At 40.5% G+C, this 26,819-nt stretch overlaps 1 protein-coding gene across 1 annotated transcript; it reads left to right on the forward strand.

Moving 5' to 3' along the window:
* Nucleotides 1-30: 30 nt before the first annotated feature.
* Nucleotides 31-25,507, forward strand: trmt6 (tRNA methyltransferase 6 non-catalytic subunit). The gene is made up of 11 exons (XM_068044370.1): nucleotides 31-373; nucleotides 11,472-11,602; nucleotides 13,082-13,191; nucleotides 13,322-13,413; nucleotides 14,384-14,467; nucleotides 16,488-16,612; nucleotides 19,107-19,453; nucleotides 20,776-20,861; nucleotides 22,647-22,749; nucleotides 22,838-22,924; nucleotides 24,690-25,507. Exons 1-11 carry the CDS (start codon nucleotides 255-257, stop codon nucleotides 24,861-24,863), a joined length of 1,458 nt encoding a protein of 485 aa, XP_067900471.1. The 5' UTR covers nucleotides 31-254; the 3' UTR covers nucleotides 24,864-25,507.
* Nucleotides 25,508-26,819: the final 1,312 nt, after the last annotated feature.

The raw sequence follows: 26,819 nt of genomic DNA on the forward strand, positions 1-26,819 counted from the left end.
CGGGCCCGCACGCGCCAAGTTGGTCCCCCTTCCGCTTCCGGTAGCGCCTGCTCGGTTCAACCGGTTGCTGGAGGAGCGAGCTCGAGCCAGCGATCAGGAGCGGGTTAGCCGGTGGCGGTACACCAGACATCGTTTAAATTAGCGGCCGAGAGTTCCTTGTGTTTGTATTTATTTTGGTCCGATAGAGTATTCCCCCCCCCTGTGGGGGGAGATGGATTGAAGGCTCCTGGCCTGGAGCAGCGCCGGTGTTGATAATGTCCGGGCCCGTGGAGGTGCCGGCTGACGGCAGCGGGGCACACACAGTCACCGAGGGGGACCATGTGGTCCTGAAGAGAGAAGAGGTGCTTAAAGCCGTGCAGGTGCACAGAGGAAGGTACAGCAGCCTCACTGTCCAGCAAGTGTGTAAATAGTAATGTGATGAACCATGAGAAAATAGCAGAGAAGCTCCAGACTTTATGGAGTCTTTAAAAAGAAACAGCGAGACATGCACATTGCACAGTGCTATTCGCCAAAGTTTTGTAGGCTTCAGCTTATTAAATGAAAGTATTTAAATGATGTAGAGAGACGATTAAAAAGTGCAAATTTACTTCGAAATTAAATGTATAGTACTAAACTAATCGTTCCATGGTAGGAATTATTGGTAGATGTCGCAGGTTTGGAAGGTGCTGCTGAAGGAGCCTTGGTGAGTTACTGCAGTGCATCTTGCATATGGTACACACTGCTGCCACTGTGCGCAGTGGTGGATGTTGAATGGGGTGCCATTCAAGCAGGCGGCTTTGTCCTGCTTCTCGAGTGTTGTTGGAGCTGCACCCATCAGGCAAGTGGAGTGTATTCCATCACACTCCTGACTTGTGCCTTGTAGTTGGTGGACAGGCATTGGGGAGACAGGAGATGAGTTACCCACTGCAGAATTCCCAGCATCTGATGAAGCAACTGAAGATGGTTGGGCCTAGGACACTATCCTGAGGAACTCCTGCAGTGATGTCCTGGGGCTGAGTTGATTGACCTCCAACAACCATAACCATCTTCCTTTGTGCTAGGTATGACTCCAACCAGCAGAGAGTTTTCCCCCGATTCCCATTGACTCCAGTTTTGCTCGGGCTCCTTGATGCCATACTTGGTCAAATGCTACCTTGATATCAAGGGCAGTCACTCTCCCCTCACCTCTGGAGTTCAGCTCTTTTGTTCATGTTTGAGCCAAAGCTGTAATGATGTCAGGAGCTGAGTGGCCCTGGCAGAACCCAAGCTGAGTTTCAGTGAGCAGGTTATTGCTGTGTAAGTGCCACTTCATAGCATGGTCGACGACACCTTCCACCAGTTTGCTGACGATCTTCTTTGGCCTCCTTATCTCGAGGGACAATGGGTAAGCGCCTGGAGGTGGTCAGTGGTGTGTGGAGCAGTGCCTGGAGTGGCTATAAAGGCCAATTCTAGAGTGACAGGGTCTTCCACAGGTGCTGCAGAAAAATTTGATCAAGAGTAGACTAAAAGGGCGGTAATTGGCCGGGTTGGATTTGCCCTGCTTTTGGTGTGCAGGGCATAGCTGGGCAATTTTCCCCATTGCCAGATAGATGCCAGTGTTGAAGCTGTACTGGAGCAGCTTGACTAGGGGAGTAGCTAGTTCTGGAGCACAAGTCTTCAATGCTATTGCCAGAATGTTGTCAGGGCCCGTAGCCTTTGCAGTATCCAGTGCCTTCAGCTGTTTCATGATATCACATGGAGTGAATCGGATTAGCTGAAGACTGGCATCTGTGATGCTGGGGACCTCAGGAGGCCGAGATGAATCATCCACTCGGCACTTCTGGCTGAAGATGGATGCAAATGCTTCAGCCTTGTCTTTTGCACTGATGTGCTGGGCTCCCCCATTGTTGAAGCTGGGGATATTTGTGAAGCCTCCTCCTGTCAGTTGTTTAATTGTCCACCACCATTCACGACTGGATGTGGCAGGACTGCAGATCTTAGATCTGATCTGTCGGTTGAGGGATCACTGAGCTCTGTCTATTGTAGGTTGCTTCAGCTGTTTGGTATGCAAGTAGTCCTGTGTTGTAACCAGGCTGACACCTCATTTTTTAAGTATGCCTGGTGCTGCTCCTGACATGCCCTCCTGCACTCTTCATTGAACCAGATTTGGTTCCCTGGCTTGATTTGTAATGGTAGAGTGGGGGATATGCTGGGTCATGAGGTTACAGATTGTGGTTGAATACAATTCTGCTTCTGCTGATGGCCCACAGTGCCTCATGGGTGCCCAGTTCTAGATCTGTTCGAAATCTGTCTCATTTAGCACAGTGGTAGTGCCACACAACACGATGGTGGGTACCCTCAATGTGAAGACAGGACTTTGTCTCCGCAAGGACTTGCGGTGGTCACCCTACCAATACCGTATTGGACAGATGTATCTGCAGCAGGTAGATTGGTGAGGACGATGTTACGTAGGTTTGACCTGGAAGAGATCATAATATGTTTTGCAACTAGCAACCTGATAGTGCTAATTTCAGGCCATTATTGTGCATGACCTTTCACTGAAATATGTCTTTGTATAACTACATGGCTTTAAAAGAGTAAGGTGAAGACTAGAACTTTAACCCATCATAATCTGTAAAAATATTTGATAATGAAGCATCCCTTTTAAATCTTGAATTTGCCTGTTTTCCTCTGGGAAATTAAAAGGCGATCAAGCCATGCTAATGAGTTCAATTTCAAATTTGGTACATCGACAGTCCTATTGATAATTATTGTGAGCAATTATTCATGGCACAATTGTTAATTTTTATGGGTATGTTTAGTACTAATCGTTATTACTACCTTCTCGTGAAAATGTGTAGGATCACTAGCAGTAACAGAAACTAAGGTGCAAATTGCAGATCAGCAAGATAATAAGATTTTAAGATAATTTGATCTATCTTTGCTATTCCATCCAGAAAGACCCTACAGTGCTCTCATCATTGCATCCAACTGCAACTTAAATTATTCCATCATGCTACCTAGAACCCAGTGTTTGTGCTAATAATTTTGTTATATGCAGAAAAAATTCCAGATACCAGTCCTAAATCTGCTTTTAATCAGTTTAAACCTATGTTTCCTTCCCACTCACAGCAATAACTTGTGTTTACACAGTCCCCTTAGTGTAAAATGCCCCAAGCTGCTTCAGAGGAGCCTTCTCAGCCAACATCTGATGCTGAGCCACATATTGGGACAGGTGACAGGTCAGCGAGGTAGGTATTAGAGTGTTTTAAAGCAGAGAGAGGGGAGCGATGAAGAATTTTAGGGACCAAATTCCCAAAGCTTAGGGCTATACAGCTGAAGGCATGCCTGTCAATGGAGGGGGGAAGGAACTTGGGGAGTACAAGAGGCCATAATTGGAGAAGTGCAGCTATCTTGGAGAGTTATAGGGCTGGAGAATGTTTGAGATAGGGAGGGGTGAGGCCATGGAGGGATTGGAACACGCAATTTTATTTTTTATTTTAAATTTGAGGGATTGCTGGACTGGAGCCAATGTAGGTCAGTGAGCATAGGGGTGATGGGTGAACAGGACTTGATGCAGGTCAGAGCTTTGAATTAGCTGAAGTTTACACAGGGTGGAGGATGGAAAGCCAGCCAGGACAGTTTTGGAATAGTCTGGTCTGGAGATAACAAGCATACATGAGGGCTTCAGCAGCAGAGATGGCTTGAGGCGGGGTGGAGATGGATGATATTATGGATGTGGAAGTAAGCAGTCTTGGTAACAGCGAGCATATGTGGTCGGAAGCTCAGCTCAAGGTCAAATAGGACACTTGGGTTGCGAAAAGTCTGGTTCGGCCTCAGACAGTAACCAGTTAGTGGGCTGGAATCCGTGGCTAGGGAATAGAGTTTAATGCCAGCTGGAAAGAATGGCTTTGGTCTTCCCAAAATTTCATTGCAGGAAATTTTTGATGATCTAGTGCTGGATGTTGGACTGAGTAGGCAGTCTTTGTGACAGCGAGGATGCAGGTGAACAGGATGCTTAGATTGTGAACAATCTTGTTCAGCCTGAGACAGTGGCCAAGGAGGAGAATGGAATCTGTAGTGAGGGTAGGGAGTTTGACAGAACTGAAATCTGTGGCTTTCGTCTTTCCACTGTTCAGCTGGAGGAAATAATGGCTTGTCCAAGGAGGTAAGACCATGGAAATGAAGTTAACGATAAGGTTTGAATATTGCATAGTTTGGACAACAAAGGACCAGTGCCGGTCAGCAGAATAGGGATGATCAATGACTTAGTGTGGGGCAAACATGAGCTTGAAAAGAGGGTGTGTGCAAGTTGGGAGAGAAACTGCAGAGTGAAGGGATTTGGATTAAGATAATTGACAGACTGGAATAGTCAAGACTGGTTGGGCAGGGTGGGTTAGGGACAAGAGAGGGAGGTGGCAGCAGAGGCAACAGTGCAGAAGGTCCCAATCTTGAGAGATGAGGATAAGATGGTGTGGTTTGTTGTGAAGAAACGGAATCTCAGATTGTCCTTGCCCTTCAGGGTGATTATGGAGTAATGTACCTATCTTTTGTTGCCTAGGGGTTGCTTGCAAGCCTCTTGTTGCACCACTTTGAGTAGTAACCCTGTACCTCCTGTGCCAGTCCATTTTTTCTGAAGGTATTCTTGGTTACTTATGTTGATAGCATTTCTATGTTTTGCACCGTATTCCCAGCCGCTCACTTGCATCCTCAGTTTATAAAGCTAAGAATACATGGAGATAATCAAAATATGTGGAGCATGATGGTTCCTGTGCTGAAGGAATGATGAAATTGTCAATGGAGCATAACTTTAAATTGAATAACATGAGTAGTGTTAGACTGAGAATCTACTAGACTAAATAGGTTGAGAAATTTCAGGGTGTTTTGGCTGTAGATATTCACTTCCCTCATAATAAAATTGGATACCATGGATACAGTCTGTGACAGCACAAATCAATACCGTGAGCTATGGAAGGAACTCGGCACAGCTCTTATAGAACAGACTCAAACAGCATGTAGAATATTGGATAGCGCTGATAAAAGGTTTTGTGATAAGCTAAACTTCATTTTTCAAGGGAAGGATTTGGGTTCTTTTTGTACATCTTGTACGCAGCTTCTGAATGTCATTGGAGATCTGTTGGGGAATTGTCTGCCCACTTTTGTTTGCTGCAAATGGTGTGTGGCTGAAGACTGGAGTAGGTGACAAATAACTTCATACTAGGAATGGATGAGATAAGAAATTGGATAGTCTTCCAAAACTTGATATCAGTTTGCTCCTAATGGTCAGTAGGGTTCTTTTCAAAAATGATGCACCATCAGAACATTTTTGAAGCATACTTTAGGTTTACATTTGAAAACAGTCTGCAGGGAATTACAGTGCTTATTCAAAATCTTTTCAGATAAAATGTCTTTGCTCCACAAGAAAGACTCTAAAACCGGAGACGCTCTGGAGAGCTGCTCCACTAATATTCGTGCATATAGCCAAGTTTAACAGTTTGCCTGTTATCCAGTCATAAGATTATTTGACCTGTAATCATAAAACTATCATATTAATACAATTTTGCTTCCCAAGAGTGGATCCACATTAAATTTTGCAATCAATATTTTAATGTGAATTCTGGATTTAATGAAGTCCTTATATCACAAATGAGAATATGTAAGGAGATTATATACATCCTGTTAAATATCAGTACATATGGATGAACAAAAATGTCTACTTTGTGTGAAATCAAGATTTCAAACTTAGACTGATTGCTTGCATGGTACTTCTTGAAATTTTGTTTAAAGTAGCATTTGATCAATTCAAATCTTGGATATTGTAACCAGGAGTTTCTTAGTATTGGATTGTACATGGTATTTAAAAATCTGCTCCTTCTGTTCAGGTTTAAATAGAACGTATGCTTCCTACAGCCAAGGAAACAGATATTAGATGTTGAAACAATCTGATTATTGCCCCACCTGACTTTATTCATAGGACATAGGAACATAGAAGCAGGAGTAAGCCATTCAGCCTGCCCTACCATTCAATATGATCATGGCTGATCTTCCACTTCAATGCCTTTTTCCCACACCATCCTCTTATGCCCTTCTGTCATTTGTATTTAAAAATCTGTCAATCTCTGCTTTAAACATACTCCATGACTGAGCTTCCACAGCCCTCTGGGGTAGAGAAATCAAAAGATTCAAAACCCTCTGAGTAAAGAAATTTCTCCTCATCTCTGTTGTAAATGGCTTCCCCCTTATTTTGAAATTGTGTCCCCTGGTTCTAGACTCCTCTACCAGGGGATACTTCTTATCTGCATCTACCCTGTATTTTGTAGGTTTCAATGAGATCACCTCTTCTTCTTCAAAACTCTAGAGAATACAGGCCCAGTTTCCCCAATCTCTCTTCATAGGACAGTCCCGCCACCCCGGGAACAAGTCTGGTGATCCTTCGTTGCACTCTCTCTATGGCAATAATATCTTTCCTAAGGTAAGGGGACCAAAACTGTACATAGTACTCTAACCAAGGTTCTATACAAGTGGAGCATGACTTCACTACTCCTGTACTCGAATCCTTTTGCAATAAATGCTAACATACCATTAGCCGCCTTAGGTGCTTGCTGCACTTGCATGTTAGCTTTCTGTGACTTATTGACAAGGACACCCAGGTCCCTTTGTACATCTACACTTTCTAATCTCGTATCATTTAAGAAATACTCTGCACATCTGTTCCTCCTACCAAAGTGGTAACCTCACATTTTTCCACATATTCCATCTGCCACTTTGTATCTTCCTCACAACACACATTCCCACCTAGATTTGTGTCATCCGTGAACTTGGAAATACTACATTTGGCCCCCACATCCAAATCATTGATATATATTGTGAACAGCTGGTGCCCAAGCACTGATCCCTGCGGTACCCCACTAGTCACAGCCTGCCAACACGAGAATGACCCATTTATTCCCACTGTTCGCTTTCTGCCTGTTAACCAATCCTTAATCCATGCTAGTATATTACCTCCTATCCCATGTACTTAAATTTTGCTAAACAACTTTCTGTGGGAGACTTTATCAAAAGCCTTCTAAAATCCAAGTATACCATGTCCACCGACTCCCCTTTATCAATTCTGTTGGTAACATCCTCAAAAAACTCCCAACAGGTTTGTCAAGCATGATTTCCCATTCATAAATCCATGTTGACTATGCCCAATCAGATCATTATTATCCAAGTGTCCATTTATCAAATCCTTCAGAATTCTAGCATTTTCCCAATGATTTATGTTAGGCTAACAGGTCTGTAATTCCTGTTTTTTCTCTCCCTCCCTTCTTAAATAGTAGGTTGACATTTGCGACCTTCCAATCTGCAGGAACTACTCCAGAATCTACAGAATTTTGGAAGATGATCACCATTGCATCCACTATCTCCATAGTTACCTCTTTCAACACTTTGGGATGTAGAATATCAGGTCCCTGGGACTTATCAACCTTCAGCCCCATTAATTTCTCCAATACAACCTTTTTACTAATACTAATTTCCCTCAATTCCTCATTTCCCCTAATCCCTTGGATCTCTAATTCTGGGAGATTTCTTATATCTTCCTCAGTGAAGACAGGCACAAAGTAATCATTTAGCTTCTCTACCATTTCTCTATTCCCTATTATAGATTAGATTAGAGATACAGCACTGAAACAGGCCCTTCGGCCCACCGAGTCTGTGCCGAACATCAACCACCCATTTATACTAATCCTACACTAATCCCATATTCCTACCAAACATCCCCACCTGTCCCTCTATATTTCCCTACCACCTACCTATACTAGTGACAATTTATAATGGCCAATTTACCTATCAACCTGCAATTCTTTTGGCTTGTGGGAGGAAACCGGAGCACCCGGAGAAAACCCACGCAGACACGGAGAACTTGCAAACTCCACACAGGCAGTACCCGGAATCGAACCCAGGTCCCTGGAGCTGTGAGGCTGCGGTGCTAGCCACTGCGCCACTGTGCCGCCTTATACATTCTCCTGACTCTGCCTGTAATGGACCCACATTTGTCTTAGCCAAATGTTTCCGTTTTACGTACCTTACAGTCTGATTTTATATTTTTTGCTAGCTTACATTCATATTCTATTTATCCATTTATCAGTTTCTTCGTCCTCCTTTGCTGTATTCCTCCCAATCCTCAGGTTCACTACTATTTCTGGCAACTTTATAGGCCTTTTCTTTTAATCTTATGCAATCCTTAACTTCCTTTGTTATCCACAGTGGACTGCCTTTACTTTTGGGGTTTTTGTGCCTTGAAGGAATGTATAGTTGCTGTAAACTATGTAATATTTCTTCAAAGACTATCCATTGCCTATGTAGTGTCATACCTTTTCATGTATTTTCCCAATCCACCTCAGCCAATTTGCCCCTCGTACCTTCAGAATTTCCTTTGTTCAAATTTAACAAATTTACCGTGGAGAAGGTCATGGAAGCTAGGGAGTTCAAGGGAGGGAACACCGATATCCTGGAGCATATCAACATTACAAAGGAGGAGGTGTTGGAGGTTTTGAAGCGCATTAAGGTGGATAAATCCCCAGGGCCTGACCAGGTGTATCCTAGGATGCTATGGGAAGCAAGGGAGGAGATTGCTGGGGCCCTGGCAGAGATTTTTGTATCATCGCTAGCCATGGGTGAGGTACCAGAAGACTGGAGGATAGCTAATGTGCCTTTATTTAAGAAGGGCAGCAGGGATAAGCCAGGGAACTACAGGCCGGTGAGCCTTACATCTATCGTGGGAAAGTTATTGGAAGGGATTCTGAGAGACAGGATTTATATGCATCTGGAAAGGCGTGGTCTGATTAGGGATAGTCAGCATGGCTTTGTGCGTGGGAAATCATGTCTCACGAATTTGATTGAGTTTTTCGAGGAGGTGACCAAGAGGATTGACGAGGGCAGGGCGATGGACGTTGTCTACATGGACTTTAGCAAGGCCTTTGACAAGGTCCCGCATGGTAGGCTGGTCCAGAAGGTTCGAACACCTGGGATCCAGGTGAGCTAGCAAATTGGATACAAAATTGGCTTGGTGATGGGAGGTAGAGGGTGGTAGTGGAGGGTTGTTTTTCAGATTGGAGGCCAGTGACCAGTGGTGTGCCGCAGGGATCGATGCTGGGCCCTCTGCTGTTTGTCATATATATTAATGACTTGGATGTGAATGTAAGGGGCATGATTAGTAAGTTTGCAGATGACACCAAAATTGGTGGTATAGTGGACAGTGAAGAAGGTTGTCTAAGGTTACAACAGGATATAGATCAACTGGGAAGGTGGGCAAGAGAGTGGCAAATGGAATTTAATGCAGACAAGTGTGAAGTGATGCATTTTGGGAAGTTAAACCAGGGCAGGACATATAAAGTGAATGGCAGGGCCCTGGGGAGTGTTGTTGAGCAGAGAGACCTTGGGGTGCAAGTACATAGTTCCCTGAAAGTGGCAACACAGGTAGACAGGGTGGTGAAGAAGGCGTATGGCATGCTTGCATCGGCCGAGGCATTGAGTACAAGAGTTGGGATGTCATGTTACAGTTGTATATAATGTTGGTTAGGCCGCATTAGGAGTACTGTGTGCAGTTCTGGTCGCCGCACTACAGGAAAGATGTGATTAAGCTAGAGAGGGTGCAGAAAAGACTCACAAGGATGTTGCCTGATTTGGAGGGCTTGAGTTATAAAGAGAGATTGGATAGCTGGGTCTGTTTTCCCTGGAGCGAAGGAGGCTGAGAGGGGACATGATAGAGGTATTTAAAATTATGAGAGGCATAGATAGGGTAGATAGCCAGAGTCTGTTTCCCATGGTAGGGGTGACTAAAACTATTGATTTAAGGTGAGAGGAAGGAGGTTTAAAGGGGATCAAAGGGGTAAATTTTTCACACAAAGAATAGTAGGTATCTGGAATGAGCTGCCTGAGGAGGTGGTGGAGGCAGGAACAGTAGCGACATTTAAGAGGCATTTGGACAGGTACTTGAATGAGCAAGGCATAGAGGGATATGGAATTAATGCAGGCAGGTGGGATTAGTATAGATAGGCATTATGGTCAGCATGGACACGGTGGGCCGAAGGGCCTGTTTCTATGCTGTACATCTCTATGACTGTATAACACCCTGGCTTTAGATTGAACTACCTTACTTTCAAACATAATGTAACATTCAATCATATTATGGGCACTCATCCCTAAAAGTTCTTTTACAACAAGATTATTAATTATCCCTTTCTCATTACATAATACTAGATCTAAAATAGCCTGTTCTCTAGTCGATTCCTCAACATACTGCTCTAGAAAACCATTCCTAACACACTCCAGAAACTCGTCCTCCACAGCATTGGTGCTCATTAGGTTTACCCAGTCTATGTGTAGATTGAGATCACCCATGATTACTGTATTACCCATGCTACACGCTTCTCTAATCTCCTGATTAATGCCATGCCCCACACTTCCACAACTATTCGGTGGCCTATAAACAACTCCTACCGATGTTTGCTGCCCTTTGCTATTTCTTAGCTCCACCCAAACAGATTCCACATTTTGTTCTTCTGATTTGCGATCCTCCCTTACTAATGTACTGATCCCATCCCTTATTACCAGTGCAACACCACCTCCTTTTCCTTTTTGCCTGTCCTTCCTAAATGTCAAATATCCTTGAATATTCAGTTCCCAGTCTTGGTCACCCTGTAGCCGCGTTTCTGTTATGGCAATTAGATCATACCCATTTACCTCTATTTGGGCCTTTAAGTCATCTACCTTGTTGTGAATGCTGTGTGCATTCAAGTAGAGTGGCCTTAACCTTGTCGTCTTGACATTCTGCATTCTAAGCCTAGTTGATGCTTGCCTTTATTTCGCCTGCCTTCTAATGTCACTTGCTACTTTTCTACTTCCTGTTACCAGCTTTATTTCTTTCCAATTTGAGGTACCTGTCAGGTTCCCATCCTCCTGACAAGCTAGTTTAAACCGTCCCGAAACAGCACTAGCAAATCTCCCTGCAATGGTTCCCACCATCTTTGCCCCTTTACTTTCCCCCTTTTAGACCTGGCTTCCACACAAAGTTGCAAAGGCTGCTCATTGCCTCCCTACAACAGTGTGGCTGAGACTTGGAACTTAGAATGAGGGAAAAGCTCATACTTCTGTGACGCTCCATTTTATGGTGCTGTGTGTTGGTGCTTCAATCAGCTGCCTTTCTGTGCTGTCTGAACGCAAAGCATCTTTTATTTGCCTCTTCAACTGCCGTAGTTGAATTATTTTATCTGTGTTCCACCACCTTAAACCTAAAATTGTATTTAACCTGTTAGAGTAAAAGCAATTACTTTGATTGCTGGTGTCTTGAGGTTATATAATTACTTCTAGGTGATAAAATGACTCTGGACCATTCAAGACATCTGCTAAAATAAGTGTTGAGATTTTGAAGAATATGATTTTACAGGTAATTATGATTGTGCTTATGATTTTGGATGAAATTTTATGTTCTAACTAGAAGTTAATGGATATCAAACTTTGTTTTCCAGAAAAATCATCTTTGAGAAACAGTGGTTTTACTTAGATAATGCGATTGGACAGCAATATGGCACCACTTTTGAGGTTTCCGGTGGTGGAGCACTCCAACTACTTAAAGCAAAAACTGAGAAAGTTGCCAAAGGTAATTTTAGAATTTCTTGTATTGCAATCTGTATCTGTAAACTGCATCATGGACAGCTTAATGTCAATGTTGCTGACCAGTAAGGCAACCATTTTCTGAAGTTAAACATTCCACCCAACAGTCTGATCGCGTGCATTCAAAAGTATGATAACTCCTAGTCAGAGTTGAAGAGTGCTAAGTTTGTATAATTTTTTAAGGGGTGATTTTGACATTAACTTTTACAGGTGCTGTATAGTGATTGCTGTTACAGTTTGGGCTCTTTGGGCAGTGTTTTTCCAGTGGTTATATTCAGCTATCCACAAGTATCCTGTAACTCATGGATAAAATATAACCAAGTGATTCAGTCAGCACTTCATTGGATATAACTTGTAAAACCTTTACATGCAAACCTCCAGAATCTGAGTAAATTATTTCTGATTTGAAATCTCAGTCTTGGTTAGTGAATTAGTCTTCCATATTGGGCGGAGTAAATTGGGCCTCAATTCTCTGGAGTTTAGAAGAAGAGGTGATCTCATTGAAATTTACAAGATACTGAAGGGACTTGACCAGGTAGACACTGAGAGGTTGTTTCCACTGGTTAGGGAATCTAAAGCACGGGGGCACAATCTTCAGATGAGGGGAAGATTATTTAGGACTGAGAGGAGGAGAAATCTCTTCACTCAAAGGGTTGTGAATCTTTGGAATTCTCTACCCAGAGAGTAATGGGTACTCCATCATTGAATGTATTTAAGGATAGTCAAATTTTTGGTCTCCCAGGGAATCAAGGGATATAGGGAGCAGCCGAGAAAGTGGAGTTGAAGCCGAAGATCAGATATTGTCATGGTGAATAGCGGAGCAGGCTCGACAGGCTGTATGATCTACTCCTGCTCCTATTTCTTATGTTCTTATTACATTTTACCACTGTTCTCTACTTTCATTTGTTGAACTGAAAAGGAAGGCAAAAAGTTATCTTCCCATAATATGTATCAAAACTAATAAAGGATTAAAAGAAAATTTGCTTTCAAAATGAATTGTAGTTTATTTTTGACCTTTTATGCGGGGTGAGGGGGGAGGAATAAAGGGATGGTTTCTAAGTTTTCTGAATAATTTGGATTACGGATTTTTTCAATTGCTAAAGATATAACTACTGAGAATTGCCTGCTGAGAAATGAAATGTTTTGTGCTTATTTGTCACTTATTGTAGGTACTGAGCACAGATGGATGCAGGATAATGTTTCTGTCTTAATTGTGTGCCTTAACTCCGGGCAAAAAAAAATTAACGACTGTGGATACTAATTTAATTAATTATGGAAAATTGTATATTGTGGGCTCTTCCCCACTAAGAACTGTGTTGAGATTCACTTCAGTTGGAATGCTTACATTTTAAAGACACCTTCATCCTAATAGTCTTGGCTAAATGTGACCCAAGACACTACAAAGGAAAAGGTTTTGTTTTTTTCTTCTGTTTGTTTTAAAGCAGTCCACACTTTTTTCTTCTAGAAACAAATGAAGCTGGTATTGATAACCGAAACATAATTGATGATGGCAAGTCCCAGAAGCTCAGCAGAGATGACATTGAGGCACTTAAAGATCAAGGGTTAAAAGGGCAGGTAGGGATGCCTTTTATACTGGAGAAGTTGGCTATTTACCGAGAGTTAAATTCTGTGCATAGAAATTATATTGTACATGTATTCCCAAATGGCATTTGCCTTTTTAAAGCTAAGTTTTTATTTTATGCAGGATATTGTTCAACATCTGATTGAGAATAGCACAACATTTAGAGACAAAACTGGATTTGCTCAAGAAAAGTACATTAAGAAGAAGAAGAAAAAGTAAGCTTTTGTTTTTTGGGTAGGGGCTGGGGTATATAATCTTGTAATGTGTTAAATGGGAAAGGTTTTACCCTGACTGGGATAAAATGTTTACTTTCTACATTGGCATATAAATTATAGTTGTTTTTAATAAATTACAGTTATTAAAATTTTAAGATCTGAATTTTTTTCTTTTTGTAAAATACTAATTCAGTGGTTCTGAAAGGCAGTACATTGGCAAGAGAATATAGTTAACTGGTACATTGTAATGCTACAATTCAGAAGCAAATACTTCTCAACACACCTACAATGGATGGGCCATCTAAAATGCACCTTGATGTCTTAGAGCACAAAAAATAGGAGCAGAGGTAGGCCATATGGCCCATCAAGCCTGCTCTGCCATTCAGTACGATTATGGTTGATCTTGGGCTTTAATTCCACTTTCCTGCCCACTCCCCATATCCCTCAATTCCCTGCGGAGCCAAAAATCTGTCTATCCCAGTCTTAAATTTATTCAATAATGGAGCATCCGCGCTCCTCTGGGGTAGCGAATTCCAAAGATTCACAAACCTTTGAGTGAAGTAATTTCTGCTCATCTCAGTCCTGAATGATTAACCCCTTATGCTGAGACTGTGTTCCCGTGTTCTAGATTCTCTCTGCAGTGGGAACAATCTCTGCTTCTACCCTATCAAGCCCTTTCAGAATCTTGGATGTCTCAATTAGATTGCCTCTCATTCTTCTAAACTCCAGAGAATATAGGCCCAATTCACTCAGCCTCTCATCATAGGACAACCCCTCATCCCAAGGACCAATTTAGTAAATCTTCGCTGCACTGCCTCCAGTGCAAGTATATCCTTTCTTAAATGTGGAGACCAAAACTGCACACTATTCCAGTATATTATCAATTACATAACTATGTTTAGGGCTCAAATAAATGTTAAGTATTTCCCACCTTAGAGAAAAATAATTCCTGGCCAAATTCTGTTGACAGGTACGAAGCTTTTGTAACTATCCTGAAGCCCACTGCTCGCATAATGGCTATGATGTATCATTCCCGTGAGCCTGGTAAAATTTGGTGAGTAAAGTCAAGTTGAAATTCTTTTTATGGTGTTTAAAAACTTTTAGAGCACATTTCAGGCCAATAGCTGCATTTTGGATTTCAGTAGGGCAGTACCATGTTTCCTTTCTAGCTGAAAAACGATGTTTTTTTGAAGAAAAGTAGTACTCAAGTTTTTTCTGCACATGTGGAATAGGTTCTTCATAGTTTCTATTGGTTCTACATGAAGCTGATCAGAAGCCATTCAAGCTAATACTATTGTTTGAGCACATGCAAGTTTTAGAAACAATTACAGTATACACGTATATCACCAGGCCACTTAAGCCATGATATAATCTGATCGGGATAACCCCATCATAGATGTCAAGACAGCATAGGTGGTAATTGTCAAAACATTTTGGAGTTTGCTATAATTATTCAAGTAAAGCACCTCAGTATTGCAGGTTCAGGGGAAAGACTGCAAGTCGTGAGCATCTGGCTTGGATACTTATGACATATTGACCTGGATTTTGCGGTCAGCAGTGAATTGATAGCGCTCGCTGCTGACGTCGAAGAAAGCTGCCCACAAAAGATTTATCAATTTCTGTGCCATGAATTTCGCATTTCCCAACACTAATTACGTTCTGGCACCGGCTAAAGGGGATCACTGGCATCCACCAGCAGTGATGTCATCAAGCAGGATAAGCAGCCTATCACATTGAAAAATTTTCAGACAGTAAACCAGGAAATAAAATGCACTGTTTATCCTTCACTTTTTAATCATTTTACAGTGAACAAAATAAAGATTATGTAGTGGGATTAAGGTAGAAGCTCAAAAATCATAAATTTTAAAATTATTTTAAATCTGTGGAACATTTTATCATAGAAAAATTTGACATTCCACAAATACAAAATTAGTTTTTCAGGATCAGAGGTTGTTCAATGATTATAGCTTAGTACACGGTTATGAGCCCAGTTACACCTCATTCGACATAATGTAACTTTTTCAAGGGTTTTTAAAGTGACTAATAGTGTGACAAGTGGAAGTTCACGTCATGTCATTTTAAGTGACTTCTCGGATTTCCATCCACGAGGGTTTCAACAGGGTACCCTATGGAGGAGCGGGAAATCACTGACAGCAACTTCTGGATTTCTGCCTTTAATTGCACATGTGCGGACGACGGAAGTTGCTGTCAGTTTCACAGAGCGGTAACAGCGAACGCTAACTGTTTTGCCGTCATTACAGCTGCAAAATGTGGACCATTACTAAATTATGATTTTGACGTAGCCACAGCAAGTACGAAGTCTAAACAAGATTACGTAGGTAATGCCGATAAACATTGTCACCAGTAGGGATTGGGAGTTGCTCCCTTCCTGAGAAATTTGTTGTTTTTAATCCAGTGACAGGCCTGAAAAGAAAGCCATTCTATTGAATTCATTTGACTAGTTTATTTGTTTTAATCCTTTTGTTAACTGTTTTGAGTCTGTTTCAGCATGCTTATTTCCATAAGTGTCTTTTAACCAAGAATAAAGCAATTTGATCACCTAATTTACTGAAAATCTCTGGTGCGACCAGTGTTAATATTCTTCTGAGGTGATGTGTGCTGTTGAAATACAATGTAAAGTCTAGGGGCAATAAATGGGTTTATTAGGCACCTAGTGCATGTTATCCCAAATTACTTTGTATATAAAGTTTAGCTTTAGTTCAGAGGGGAAGAGGCATATTGGCATGTCTGGGTGAATTTTATTTTCATTGGGCACAAGGAAAGGAGTTGGAAGAATTGTAATCAGTAGGTACCCTTTGTTGTTCCAGTTAATAAGAAATTGTACTTATCCTCGTTAAATTTGATTTATCATTGTTCTACCCACTTGGAACCCTTGATTGTGTCTTTCTGTAACATTTTGCCTACTTCATGAGGCGGAGGTAGGGGAAGAGAGATTGGCTCATTACATTATTATCTTTAAATTGCACAGTTGATGTTGCTGTAGCCCCAAAGATGCTGATTTACTGAATAGGTCAACAAAATTTCACCATTATTAACTAATCATTCTTTTCCAGCTACATACGGTACGACACACTGGCTCAAATGTTAACTCTTGGGAACATCCATGCTGGCTGCAAAGTAATTGTAGCAGAAACATGTGCTGGTCTGGTGCTAGGCGCTATAATGGAGAGGTTAGGAGGTAATGAAATCTAAATTTGAAGACTGTTATGAGAATTTCTAATGTGTTGTAACTACTCATTTTTAAATTGTATTGTATTGTAGTATAGCTGACCAGTCTAATCACTAATGAAGCTTCATGGCTGTACTTATTGAACTTTAACTTGGCAAAATTCATCCTGTTACCAATACATCTCACTGAAGTTGGATCTGAAGAACTCAACTGGGAATATAGACTTATAAATTTAATGCTTGTATCATCCAAAAATTCTAATTGCAGTGAACATCAAGCATAATGGGGACCTGTGCAAGTTATGCATAGTGTGCATGTCACAAAATGAGTTCAGAAAGTTTTGTTTAAATCATGCTAATATCTTCATCCTCTATAATGTTTATTAATCTGGTACAACCACTTCCCTTTTTATAAAAATATACAAGTTTTGTAGCACTTATTCCATTCCTGAGTACTGTGGGTGACGAATGGATTAGGGAGGGATACGATGGTTCGCTTCAAGGAAATGGAAGTAGAGAGTAAGGGTGGAGATGCAATCTTTATTACTCTTTTTCTTTGCCCTAGCAAGAAAATAGCACTATCTTTTTTGCTTTTCATAGTGGAACCTTTCTCTCCCTTGTCCTTAAGAATGCTGTCTATGCAGCAAATAACAGCAGCAGCAAACAAAATGGAAATTTACTTTAGTCATTGGGCAACACGGTTGGAAGTCTAGTGTCATACAAGGTTAAGCAGAAGTATTACAGGGAAAGAAGGGTCGGAGAGAATTGGTTACACTGAAAAATATAAAATGCATGTAAAGAAAACTGCAAGCTTTCAATTTTCCAAATCAGAAGTGTTAAATAATGCTAGGTAGCTTTAATTTACAGATCCTTTTGCTGTCACTTATCCACACCCCTCGACTCCCTTCGAGCCCTGTTTGATTCTGCCCTGAAGGAAAAAACTTCCCCAAGTTACCTATAGTTGCATTTCCAAACTCTCAGCTGTCCAGTTTTGGCTCTCCGTCCTACATAATGCCTCTACAGGTGTCAATTTGCTCAGCCACTCCCTCACCTCCATGTTTGCCCTTGTCTCCATCTCAGTCATCCCTGGTATGGCCCCATCTTTTACTCGAGTCCAAGGGGCAGAGAATTGAGCATATCTGGTGCTTAACTGGCTTAACCATCCATCACCAGATCTGGCTGGACTACTTCAGGCTCTACTTACCCTCATTCTCCTCTGCCAAACCACCCACTCCTCTGGAATCATCCTGGAGCGCAAAGATGTCTCCTGGCTTCTTTTCAACACAACCAACTATCTCCTTCTACCCCACTTCCCTGCAGCTTTCCAACTGGCCTCTAAAAACAGACTATGTGGGCTTAATGGCAGAGTTCTAAAGAGTGTGCAGGGACAGAGGGACCTGGGGCTCATGTGCATAAATCTTTGAAGGTGGCAGAACATATTGAGAGAGTGGTTAGCAAAGCATATGGGATCTTGGGCTCTATAAATAGAGACAAAAGCAGGGAATTTATGTTCAACCTTTATAAAGCTCTGGTTAGCCCACAACTAGAATATTGCGTCCATGACTGAGATGAGGAGAAATTACTTCACTCAAAGGGTCATGAATCTTTGGAATTCTCTACCCCAGAGGGTTGTGGATACTCCATTGTTAAATATATTTAAGGTTGGGGTAGACAGTTTTTTTGTCTCGGGGAATCTAGGGTTATGGTGAGCAGGCGGGAAACGGGAGTTGAAGCCTAAGATCAGCCATGATCGTATTGAATGGCAGAGCAGGCTCGATGGGCCATATGGTATACTCCTCCTCCTGATTATTGTGCAGAGGAAGTTTACCAGAATGGTTCCAGGAATGAAGGATTTTAGCTACAAGGTTGGGTTGGGGAAGCTGGGTTGTTTTCCTTGGAGTGGAGGAGATTTGATAGAGGTGTACAAAATGGACAGATTTGGATAAAGTAGACAAAGAAAGGCTGTTCCCATTAGCTGATGGTACAAGGACTAGGGAACACAAATTTAAGGTTTGTGCAAGTAATGCAGGGGAATGTGAGGAGTAAGTTTTTTTTTATGCAGTAAGTGGTAATAACCCAGAACACTGCTTATGCAGGTGGTGACAGCGGAGAGAATTACTGATTTCAAAAGGAAATTGAATAGGCGCTTGAGGGAAATAAACTTGCAGGGCTACAGGATTAGAGTGGGGGAATGGACTGGCTGGGTTGCTTTACAGAGAGCTGGCATGGACTCAATGGGCCAAGTGGCCTCCTTCTGTGGCGTAATAACTCTGACTCTGATTCTAAGTTTGAGGAGTCCATGAACCTCTTTGCCACCAAGATAAGGGCAGCTTCTTTAGCTGCTGCTTCTCTTGCCCTTGCCACTCTAAGTTTGAGCAAAACATTTAGCTGAAATTTTAATTTGTCAGTCATAGGCATGCTGATCCCAAGCTAGATTACACACCTGTCTGTAATTAGTATCCAACTACCTATTCTGTATAATCTGTTTTTCTCTTTTTCTGCAGGTTTTGGGTCTGTTATCCACATGTATCCAGGTAGCATGCCTATCAGAGCAGCGATGGAGAACTTTGGGTTTCCAAAATCATTTTATAATCATCTGTATGACTTTCCTATCAACAAATTGAACAGTCTTCTTTCTGGAGGTTTTTCAGCTGAGAAAGAAACACTACAGAAACAAACCGAAGTTGTGGTGGAAAAAGATAATGGGAGCCAACAGAGCACACAACAGGATGATGGGATGCTGAGTGGCGAAACCATGATGGATAACAACCAATCTGGGGAAACTGAGGCCATCGATGTTGCTTGTGAGGAGACTGAAAATAAAGAAAAAAATGCAGACAGAAAATCCAATGTAAGATTTTCCCAGAGATAATAGATGTGGAATGTTAAATTCTAATGTATCCAACTTCTACGGCCCCGTGATTTTAAACAAAGTTATTGTATATGAGGAGAAATATTTCTCCAGATTGATTGTGACTTGATATCTGTGGGTACCTGGTTTCATTAGCTTAAGTTAGGCAGCAGTAAAATAGTGAACAATACCCACCACCATCACAAAGCACACTGGTTTTAATGATTTGATTCTCTTTATGTAGAGAACGGTCACTGCATTTCAAAAGTAAATTGATTCTCTGAAGGGCTTTTTGATGTTTTGACCTAACAAGCCACTATGCAATTGCAAATATTTAAAACATTATAAAGTATCTTTTTCCCTTTTATTTGTTTCAGTCATCAACTGCATCATAACTTTTTTTGTGCTAATCATTTCTTTAAATTTAGTCTTGGATCCTACAGCACTTTTCCTGTTAGCTGTCTTATGTTGTTTCCCCAGTCAGCTTATGCCCTTGGTCATTCAACACACTTCAGTTTGCATTCAGTTCATTAACTGTAATGTCAGTTTATGGCAAGTCGCTGCTTCGTCTCACTATTGCTCTGCTTTAGTCACGTACTATGGTCAAACTGATAAATCCAGTATCTTTCACAAGTACCATACCCTGGTTGTGATGCTGACAATTTCAGTATATAAGTCTTTCTGAGCAAGTGTGCTTCTAACTAATGACTTCAGAACTCCTCTGGGTCTTAATGCCTAATTATCTTTAAATACATTTACTGGGAAAAGGGAAGGGAACAATTGATTTTCTCCTCTCTGCTCCAAATGCACACATGAATGCTGGTGTGACATTTCAAAATCTGTAGTTCAATTTAGTCAAATCCATCCATGTAATGTCAAAAGATGATTTTTTTAAATAATTTATAAATAAAAGAGGGGCTATTTAATCAGTACTCTGAATAGCTGACAGCTCTTGGTTTTGTGTACTTACTTGCCTCATCCACTAGTGACAACTTATTTTTAAAAATACCAAATCCGTGTTCCTTTCTAAACGTACCCTTCTTTCACTTGGGATCCTACACCTACCACTTTATTCTGGCTGCATTATCTCTATATAATAGTATCTTTGATTTACCTCCTGTAAGAAAATAGTTTTGTTTTAAAATTCTCAAAACAAAATTTAAATCAACTCTTGTGAGCTGTAGCCTAACGTATTTATTTGACTGTTCTCCTTGTGCAGCATAATCTCAGGTTTCTAACCTAGATTTGTGCTGCTTGTTGTACAAGTTTTAGTCTTGCAAAATCAAATTGGACTCCATCTTTGGTGACATGTTTCTTGGTAGGTTGAAGAAAGGAAGAGCAAGCAAGAAGATCGGCTGAAGAAACTACAGGCTGCTGCTGCTGTGCTACAAGAGAGAAATGCAGATGGGTGAGCTTATGTAACAAATTAAATGAATTCCACTATAATTCTGTTGCAGATTTTTCTTGAGTGGCAACTGTGACAGTTTGGGTGCACCTTGATCTTTGCAAATTTATGCACAATTAGTAATCCATATTTATACAGAATGAATTAAGACTTGTGGAAATTGCAACACTAAAACAAGCCATTCAGCCCACCCAGTCCATGTTAGTCTTTATCCTCCACATGAGCAGTCATCCCATGTGCCTGTCCTGTCCCCACATCCCTTTATCTCCATTTCCTTCCACTACTTATATCACCTATTCTTAAACTTTGATATGGTTTCTGCTTTAATTACTACTGTTAGTGCATTCCACAGCCTCAAAACCCTGTCTTTAAAGAAAGAATATTTCCCAGCTCTCTGCCCTAAATCTCATGCATTTAACTTTGTATCTATGTCCTCTCAACCACTGAGATGGACTGTCTCTATCTACTATGTACCATCCCTTCATAATCAGATCACCTCTTTCCAAAAAATAACTCCACTTTTTCAAGTCTGTCTTCATATTTATATTTTCTCATATCGGACAGCAACCTAGTTTCGTATATTCAGTTAGTTCTTTTATACTCTGCTTTTAATGTTTTGTGAACCCGAGCTCCCAAATCCTTTCACTTATCTGCAGCAGCTGGCATTCCCCCATTCAAAACATAGATTTTTAAAACTAAAATGTAGCACTTCATGCTGACTGTTTCTGACTTTCAATTATTTCCACTTTTTACCATTTCACCAACTTCCCCTTGAAACTTCCTATGGTCCTCAATTATTTACTATGCCTACCTGCTATTTTAGTATCTGCTACAAATTTGGACACTATTCCTTCTCGCTCCATATCCAAATCAGTGATGTGCACATCAAACTGAAGCCTCATGACTCACTTACAACCACTCTTGAGAAATTGTCCTTGACTCCTACTCTATTTCCCTGTTTCCTCCCTTCTAACCAGTTTTCAATTTAATTCCTCTAATCTTCTCATATCCCATAATAATCTCCAATAGCTGCCCATGTACACCACATATGCTGCATTTCCCCATTTACCATATCTCCTAAATTATTTAATGTAGGTAAAACACAATAATTTTGCTGATCACTCATTTTATAGAGGCATCAGTTAAAGTACATTTGCTGATGTTTGCAAGAAGATTTAATTCTCTGTGATCATATTAATGTCACATGAACAGTTCTATGTATTCAACATCATATTGCCTATCGTTGATGCTGACTTCTCAATGTTTATGTTTCCTTTTTAGGAATGTCTCATCTATGTCTTTGTTACCTCCAGACTTGACTTTTACAACACTCTCCTGGTCAGCTTCCCATTTTCCACCCTCCATAAACTTAAGCTCATCCAAAACTCTGCCCTTATCCTACCAAGTCCCATTCATCCATCACCCCTGTGCTTTTGTTGACCTACATTAGCTCCGGGTCCCTGAGGACCTCCATTTTAAAATTCACATCCTCGTGCTCAAATCCCTCAATGACCTCCTCCCTCCTGATTCACTTCCAATAACTCTGCAAGAAATCTGCATTCCTCCAACTCTGCTCTCTTGGCCATCTCCCACTTCCTTTACCGTGCCATCAGCTGTCTAGGTCCAAAGCTCTGGAATTCCTTCTCTAAACTTCTCCACCTCTCCACCATAGTCCTGTCAAGCCATTTCATTGTAAATAATGGATAATACTAGTGCTGGATTACCTCAATTAAGTGAAAATTCATGTTTTATTACATTCTGGTGAAAAGCTGTTTTTCTTTATTGTAGGTTAATTATAGCAAGTCGCCTTTATCCTAGCCCCTTACTACTTTGTCTTCTGGAGTTTGTGGCACCATCTAGACCGTTTGTCATCTACTGCCAATACAAAGAGGTAAAACTGGCTATTTGGCAGATTGTTGGTTTGATTGAACATTTGGGGGCACAGTTCAGTTCATTGTCTCTTTTCTTCCCCCATCTAGCCTTTGCTTGTGTGCTATTCAAATCTACGAGAAAGGGGTGGAGTTGTTAACCTGCGGCTATCTGAAACGTGGCTGAGAGGCTATCAGGTAAACTTCAACTAAACTCTGTTGGTGCCTCCTACAGTAGAATTTCAGAAACAGATTTTCAGTGCCTCCAAGTTTTGAATTCCTAATGTTTTGAAAGGTAATTGCAACATTGTATATTGAATCCTTCTGTTTTGGTCATACTGAGTATATATTAGGGAGAATGTGGCTGTACATGCTGCCTCTTAACACTTTAAAAAAAATTCACAAGTCATTTACTTTATCATAAATGTTTCATGAATTTATTTCAAATGTTTTTGTACTTCAGTTTTATCATAGGTCTTACTGAAGTTCAAAATAATTATAATGTTGAGAGAGAGCTCACAAATCTAAAGCGCCTTATCATGCCCCTCAAAAACATTCCAACATGCTTCACCTAAAAAAATTACTATGATGTAGGTGCATTCCGCAGCCATTTTTAACACTACAGGGACCCACAAATGAAGATGGCATAAATGATCAGTTAATCTAGTTTTGGGCATATTGTCTGACAATGCAGCAGTCCCCCGTATACACTGAAATGTCAACCAAAGTCTTGGTGTGAATTTGAACCTTCAAACTCTGAGATGAGTATGCTATTAAACGAGCTGTGCTGAAACAGGGCTGTTGTTCTCTCCTTCCCTTCCTAAATATCTACTATGTTCTCCCCATGACCTTCGCCATTCCTCAGCTGACAACCAACCATTGCCAGTTCTACTGTATGAGTTACATGAAAGTGATCCCTGTGATATGTTTGATCTCCTCCTAAGATCCTCACTTCTTCATCCATCTGTATGACAGATTTGAATGTCCTTGTTTATTTGCAGTGAATGGCTGCCCCGTACATTCTGATGGCACAAGTTGGGCCAGGGATGTATAACCCCTGAGCAGCAGTCCGATAAATGACCGGACAATCCGTTTTGTTGGTGTTTGGGGAGTAAATGTCAGCTAAAACACCATTCTTTGAATTGTGATCTTTTAGTTAATGCCTGAGCATTTAAACAATGGCACCTTTGGCAATGCAATTCTATCAGTAATACACTGTGAAGTATCAGCCTAGATCATATGCTCAGTCGTGAAATGGGGCTTGAACCCGCGACTTTATGACTGTGAGGCAAGGGTGCTACCACTGAGCCAAGTTCGCGCATGTAACCTGCGAAGCTAGCACGTTGCTAATAAAGTAGACATTTTAATGCATGTGGTTTTTAAACTGCATGTGCCAGACCCAAACATGTTAATTTGTACAAGATTCTTCAGTTTGTCCAAATATTTTTTGTCTAGGCAAATCAGCAGATTTTCTACCTTTTTTGTTTTGGTATCTCGTTTAATTTTCTTCTTGACTACGTAATATGACTCTCCAACCTTTTTTTATTATACCTATTGCGTGTGCTGTATCAATGTTGCTGTATTAGATTTGCAGTCCTTCAGACCTGGTTTGTATCTCAGCCAAATTAGACTGTAAAGATAATTTTGCTATATGAGGCTTACTTTACAGTAATTTTAACAGGAATTTGACTTGTTTTAAAATGAGGAAAAAACAGTTGAAGGGTCCATAGTACAGGACTTCAGCAAACTTTACATACTCAATGATCTATTAAATTTAGGTAGAACTAATCCCAGTCCTTTCTCAAAAAAAAACATTGTTTTCAAACAGAGCAAGAAAACACCATTACAATGCTTTGAATAATTATCTGAAAATAAATCTCCTTTTAAAGAAAATGCACAATGAATTTCTAGCACTAAGTAATTTCCAGCAATGTTCAAACTTTAATTTGTCCAAATTTTTCAGGTATTGCCAAACCGGACTCATCCGAAGCTGACAATGAGTGGAGGTGGTGGCTACATCCTGACCGGTATTACTGTTGCTCTGGACAGACATAAATCTGTTGCCAATAATCCTAAACCACAGAAATCTGAAGAACCTGCAGCCAAAAGACAGAAGTTGGAAGAATCAATAAGTTAGCTTTCCTCCAAGTATTGTTGCTAATGCTGAAACTGCTCGATATTGGAGCCCATTGTAAAACTTGAGCTGAAAGTTTTTACAAACTGCTATACATATATTTTGATATAATATGAAAAGTGTGCCATTTGGAATTTTCTGCTGTGATGTGGAGCATTAGCAAAGTGTTTTTGCATGTGGGTGGTAGTTGAAGGAAGGTGCTCTCAATGAGAGAAGTATTTCTATGCAACGGTGTAAAATGTTTCTTTACTTTTTGCAGAGGGCTGGGGAGAATAAAGAGAATGGAATTAAGTATTTTTGGAACATTTACTTATGTTGCAATTTAACGCAAGAAGAGTTGGGTTTCAGAACTCTAGAAGTTTGCTTGAATTTGTTCCAGGCAGTCTCAGCCTGTTCAAGGGACTCTAACTCTCCAATATGAAGGTCCTAATTAGTCAGGATTTATGTGGCCAACTAAAATATACTGCTTTTTTTTACATAATTTCATTGGTTATATCAAGTTATTGAAACTAACTTCATACACTGAAGTATTTTTCTTAATGGTTTTAGCTATTTTCAAAATTGATCTTATTTATAATTTGTATAATTGTGTTTCCATTACCAGTTTAGCCATATTGGAATCAACTATCAAATGTTATCTGAAATAAATCCATTTAGTCAAACTGATTTTAAACTTGTGACTTCCTTTTTTAAAATAGTTAATTGATCCAACACACGTACACAATTTTCTCAAATGTCTTATTTTTATGAACTGCATGTATGAAAGATTTCTCCAGGATTCAGAAACTTGCTCCTGCCACTGATTACAAAGCTATTTGCTTCTTTAGTATTTTTGAAACTTTTGAATTGTACATTCAATGTCTGCCAAGTGTTAAAAAGTGAACTGTATTATAAAAGTTTTTTTGCATTAAAGCCTTGCTTTGATCACAAAGACTTGTTTGACCTGTGAAGAGCAGGTTCTCAAACTGTAATGGAGCTGCTGCATATTCTGAATTGAATATTTTTAAACTGCATTCGCTTTCTAAAATTTGCTGTGGAGAAATGAGTCCAGAACGTTTGTGATTTTTTTTTTTTTTGCTTTTCATAACGTAAAATGATGAAAAGACAGACAATCCTATTGAAGCTTGCTCCTCCAGTAATCCAACTCACCCAATCAAACATGCAACCACATTTTGAATATTCCTAATGTTTTTGACTCTACTACCTTATCAGGTAGATTATTCCGAATGTTTAATGACTGTCTGTTCCTACTGCTCTGACTTGAGGTAATACTAAGTTCACCTGATCTTGAAATATTTTACAACTTGAGTTCTTCCTGCCCCCCACCACCCCAACCATCTCTCTAGAATATACAGCATTTCTCCGATCTTTCATCACATTTCACTCCCATTATATTGGGATCATTTTTATTGCTTTTCTCTGCACCCTAATCAATACATGTTTTGTTCCTTTTTGAATTGTGGTGACCAAAATTGTTTTTAATATTCTGTGGCCCAACTAGTGCATTCTACAGACTCTCTTACCTTTTGTAGGCCGCGCAGTTCTTTCTATGGTATCTCCGCATTATGGTTGCATTTGTGACTTTAAAATATTTTTTAATATCCCTGTTCATGTGACATTGAAACTTATGAATCTACTATCACTTGCAGATTGTTTTCCAGCTCTCTCTATACTAATTATTCCCTTCATTGTAGGCTTACGTTATGTTTGTCAGTATTACTGTTTAGTTGATCACTTAGTAATAGTAAAGAATGGGCATGCAATGTGAATTTGCACCATTGTAATTGACATCTGACGTGAAGTACAACATTTTAGAAAATTTACACTTCACTGTCTAACAGTCGAATCCCCAATTTGGAGAGGGGCTGGTGGGGAAGTGACACGAGGAGGAAGGGGAACAACCTGTTCAGTTGTGTGCACTGGCAGTACTGGAGTGGCTGCTGACCTCTTCTAATGTTG

This window comes from Heterodontus francisci, chromosome 13 (genome assembly GCF_036365525.1).
Source record: "Heterodontus francisci isolate sHetFra1 chromosome 13, sHetFra1.hap1, whole genome shotgun sequence".
NCBI lineage: Eukaryota > Metazoa > Chordata > Chondrichthyes > Heterodontiformes > Heterodontidae > Heterodontus > Heterodontus francisci.

What these genes read in the sequence shown, in the direction of transcription:
- trmt6 (XM_068044370.1), top strand. Translation starts at nt 255, where the DNA reads ATGTCCGGGCCCGTGGAGGTGCCGGCTGACGGCAGCGGGGCACACACA. An exon ending in ATCAAGGGTTAAAAGGGCAG is followed by an intron (nt 13,192 to 13,321) that starts GTAGGGATGCCT and finishes TATTTTATGCAG; the next exon opens with GATATTGTTCAACATCTGAT. An exon ending in ATGCAGACAGAAAATCCAAT is followed by an intron (nt 19,454 to 20,775) that starts GTAAGATTTTCC and finishes GTTTCTTGGTAG; the next exon opens with GTTGAAGAAAGGAAGAGCAA.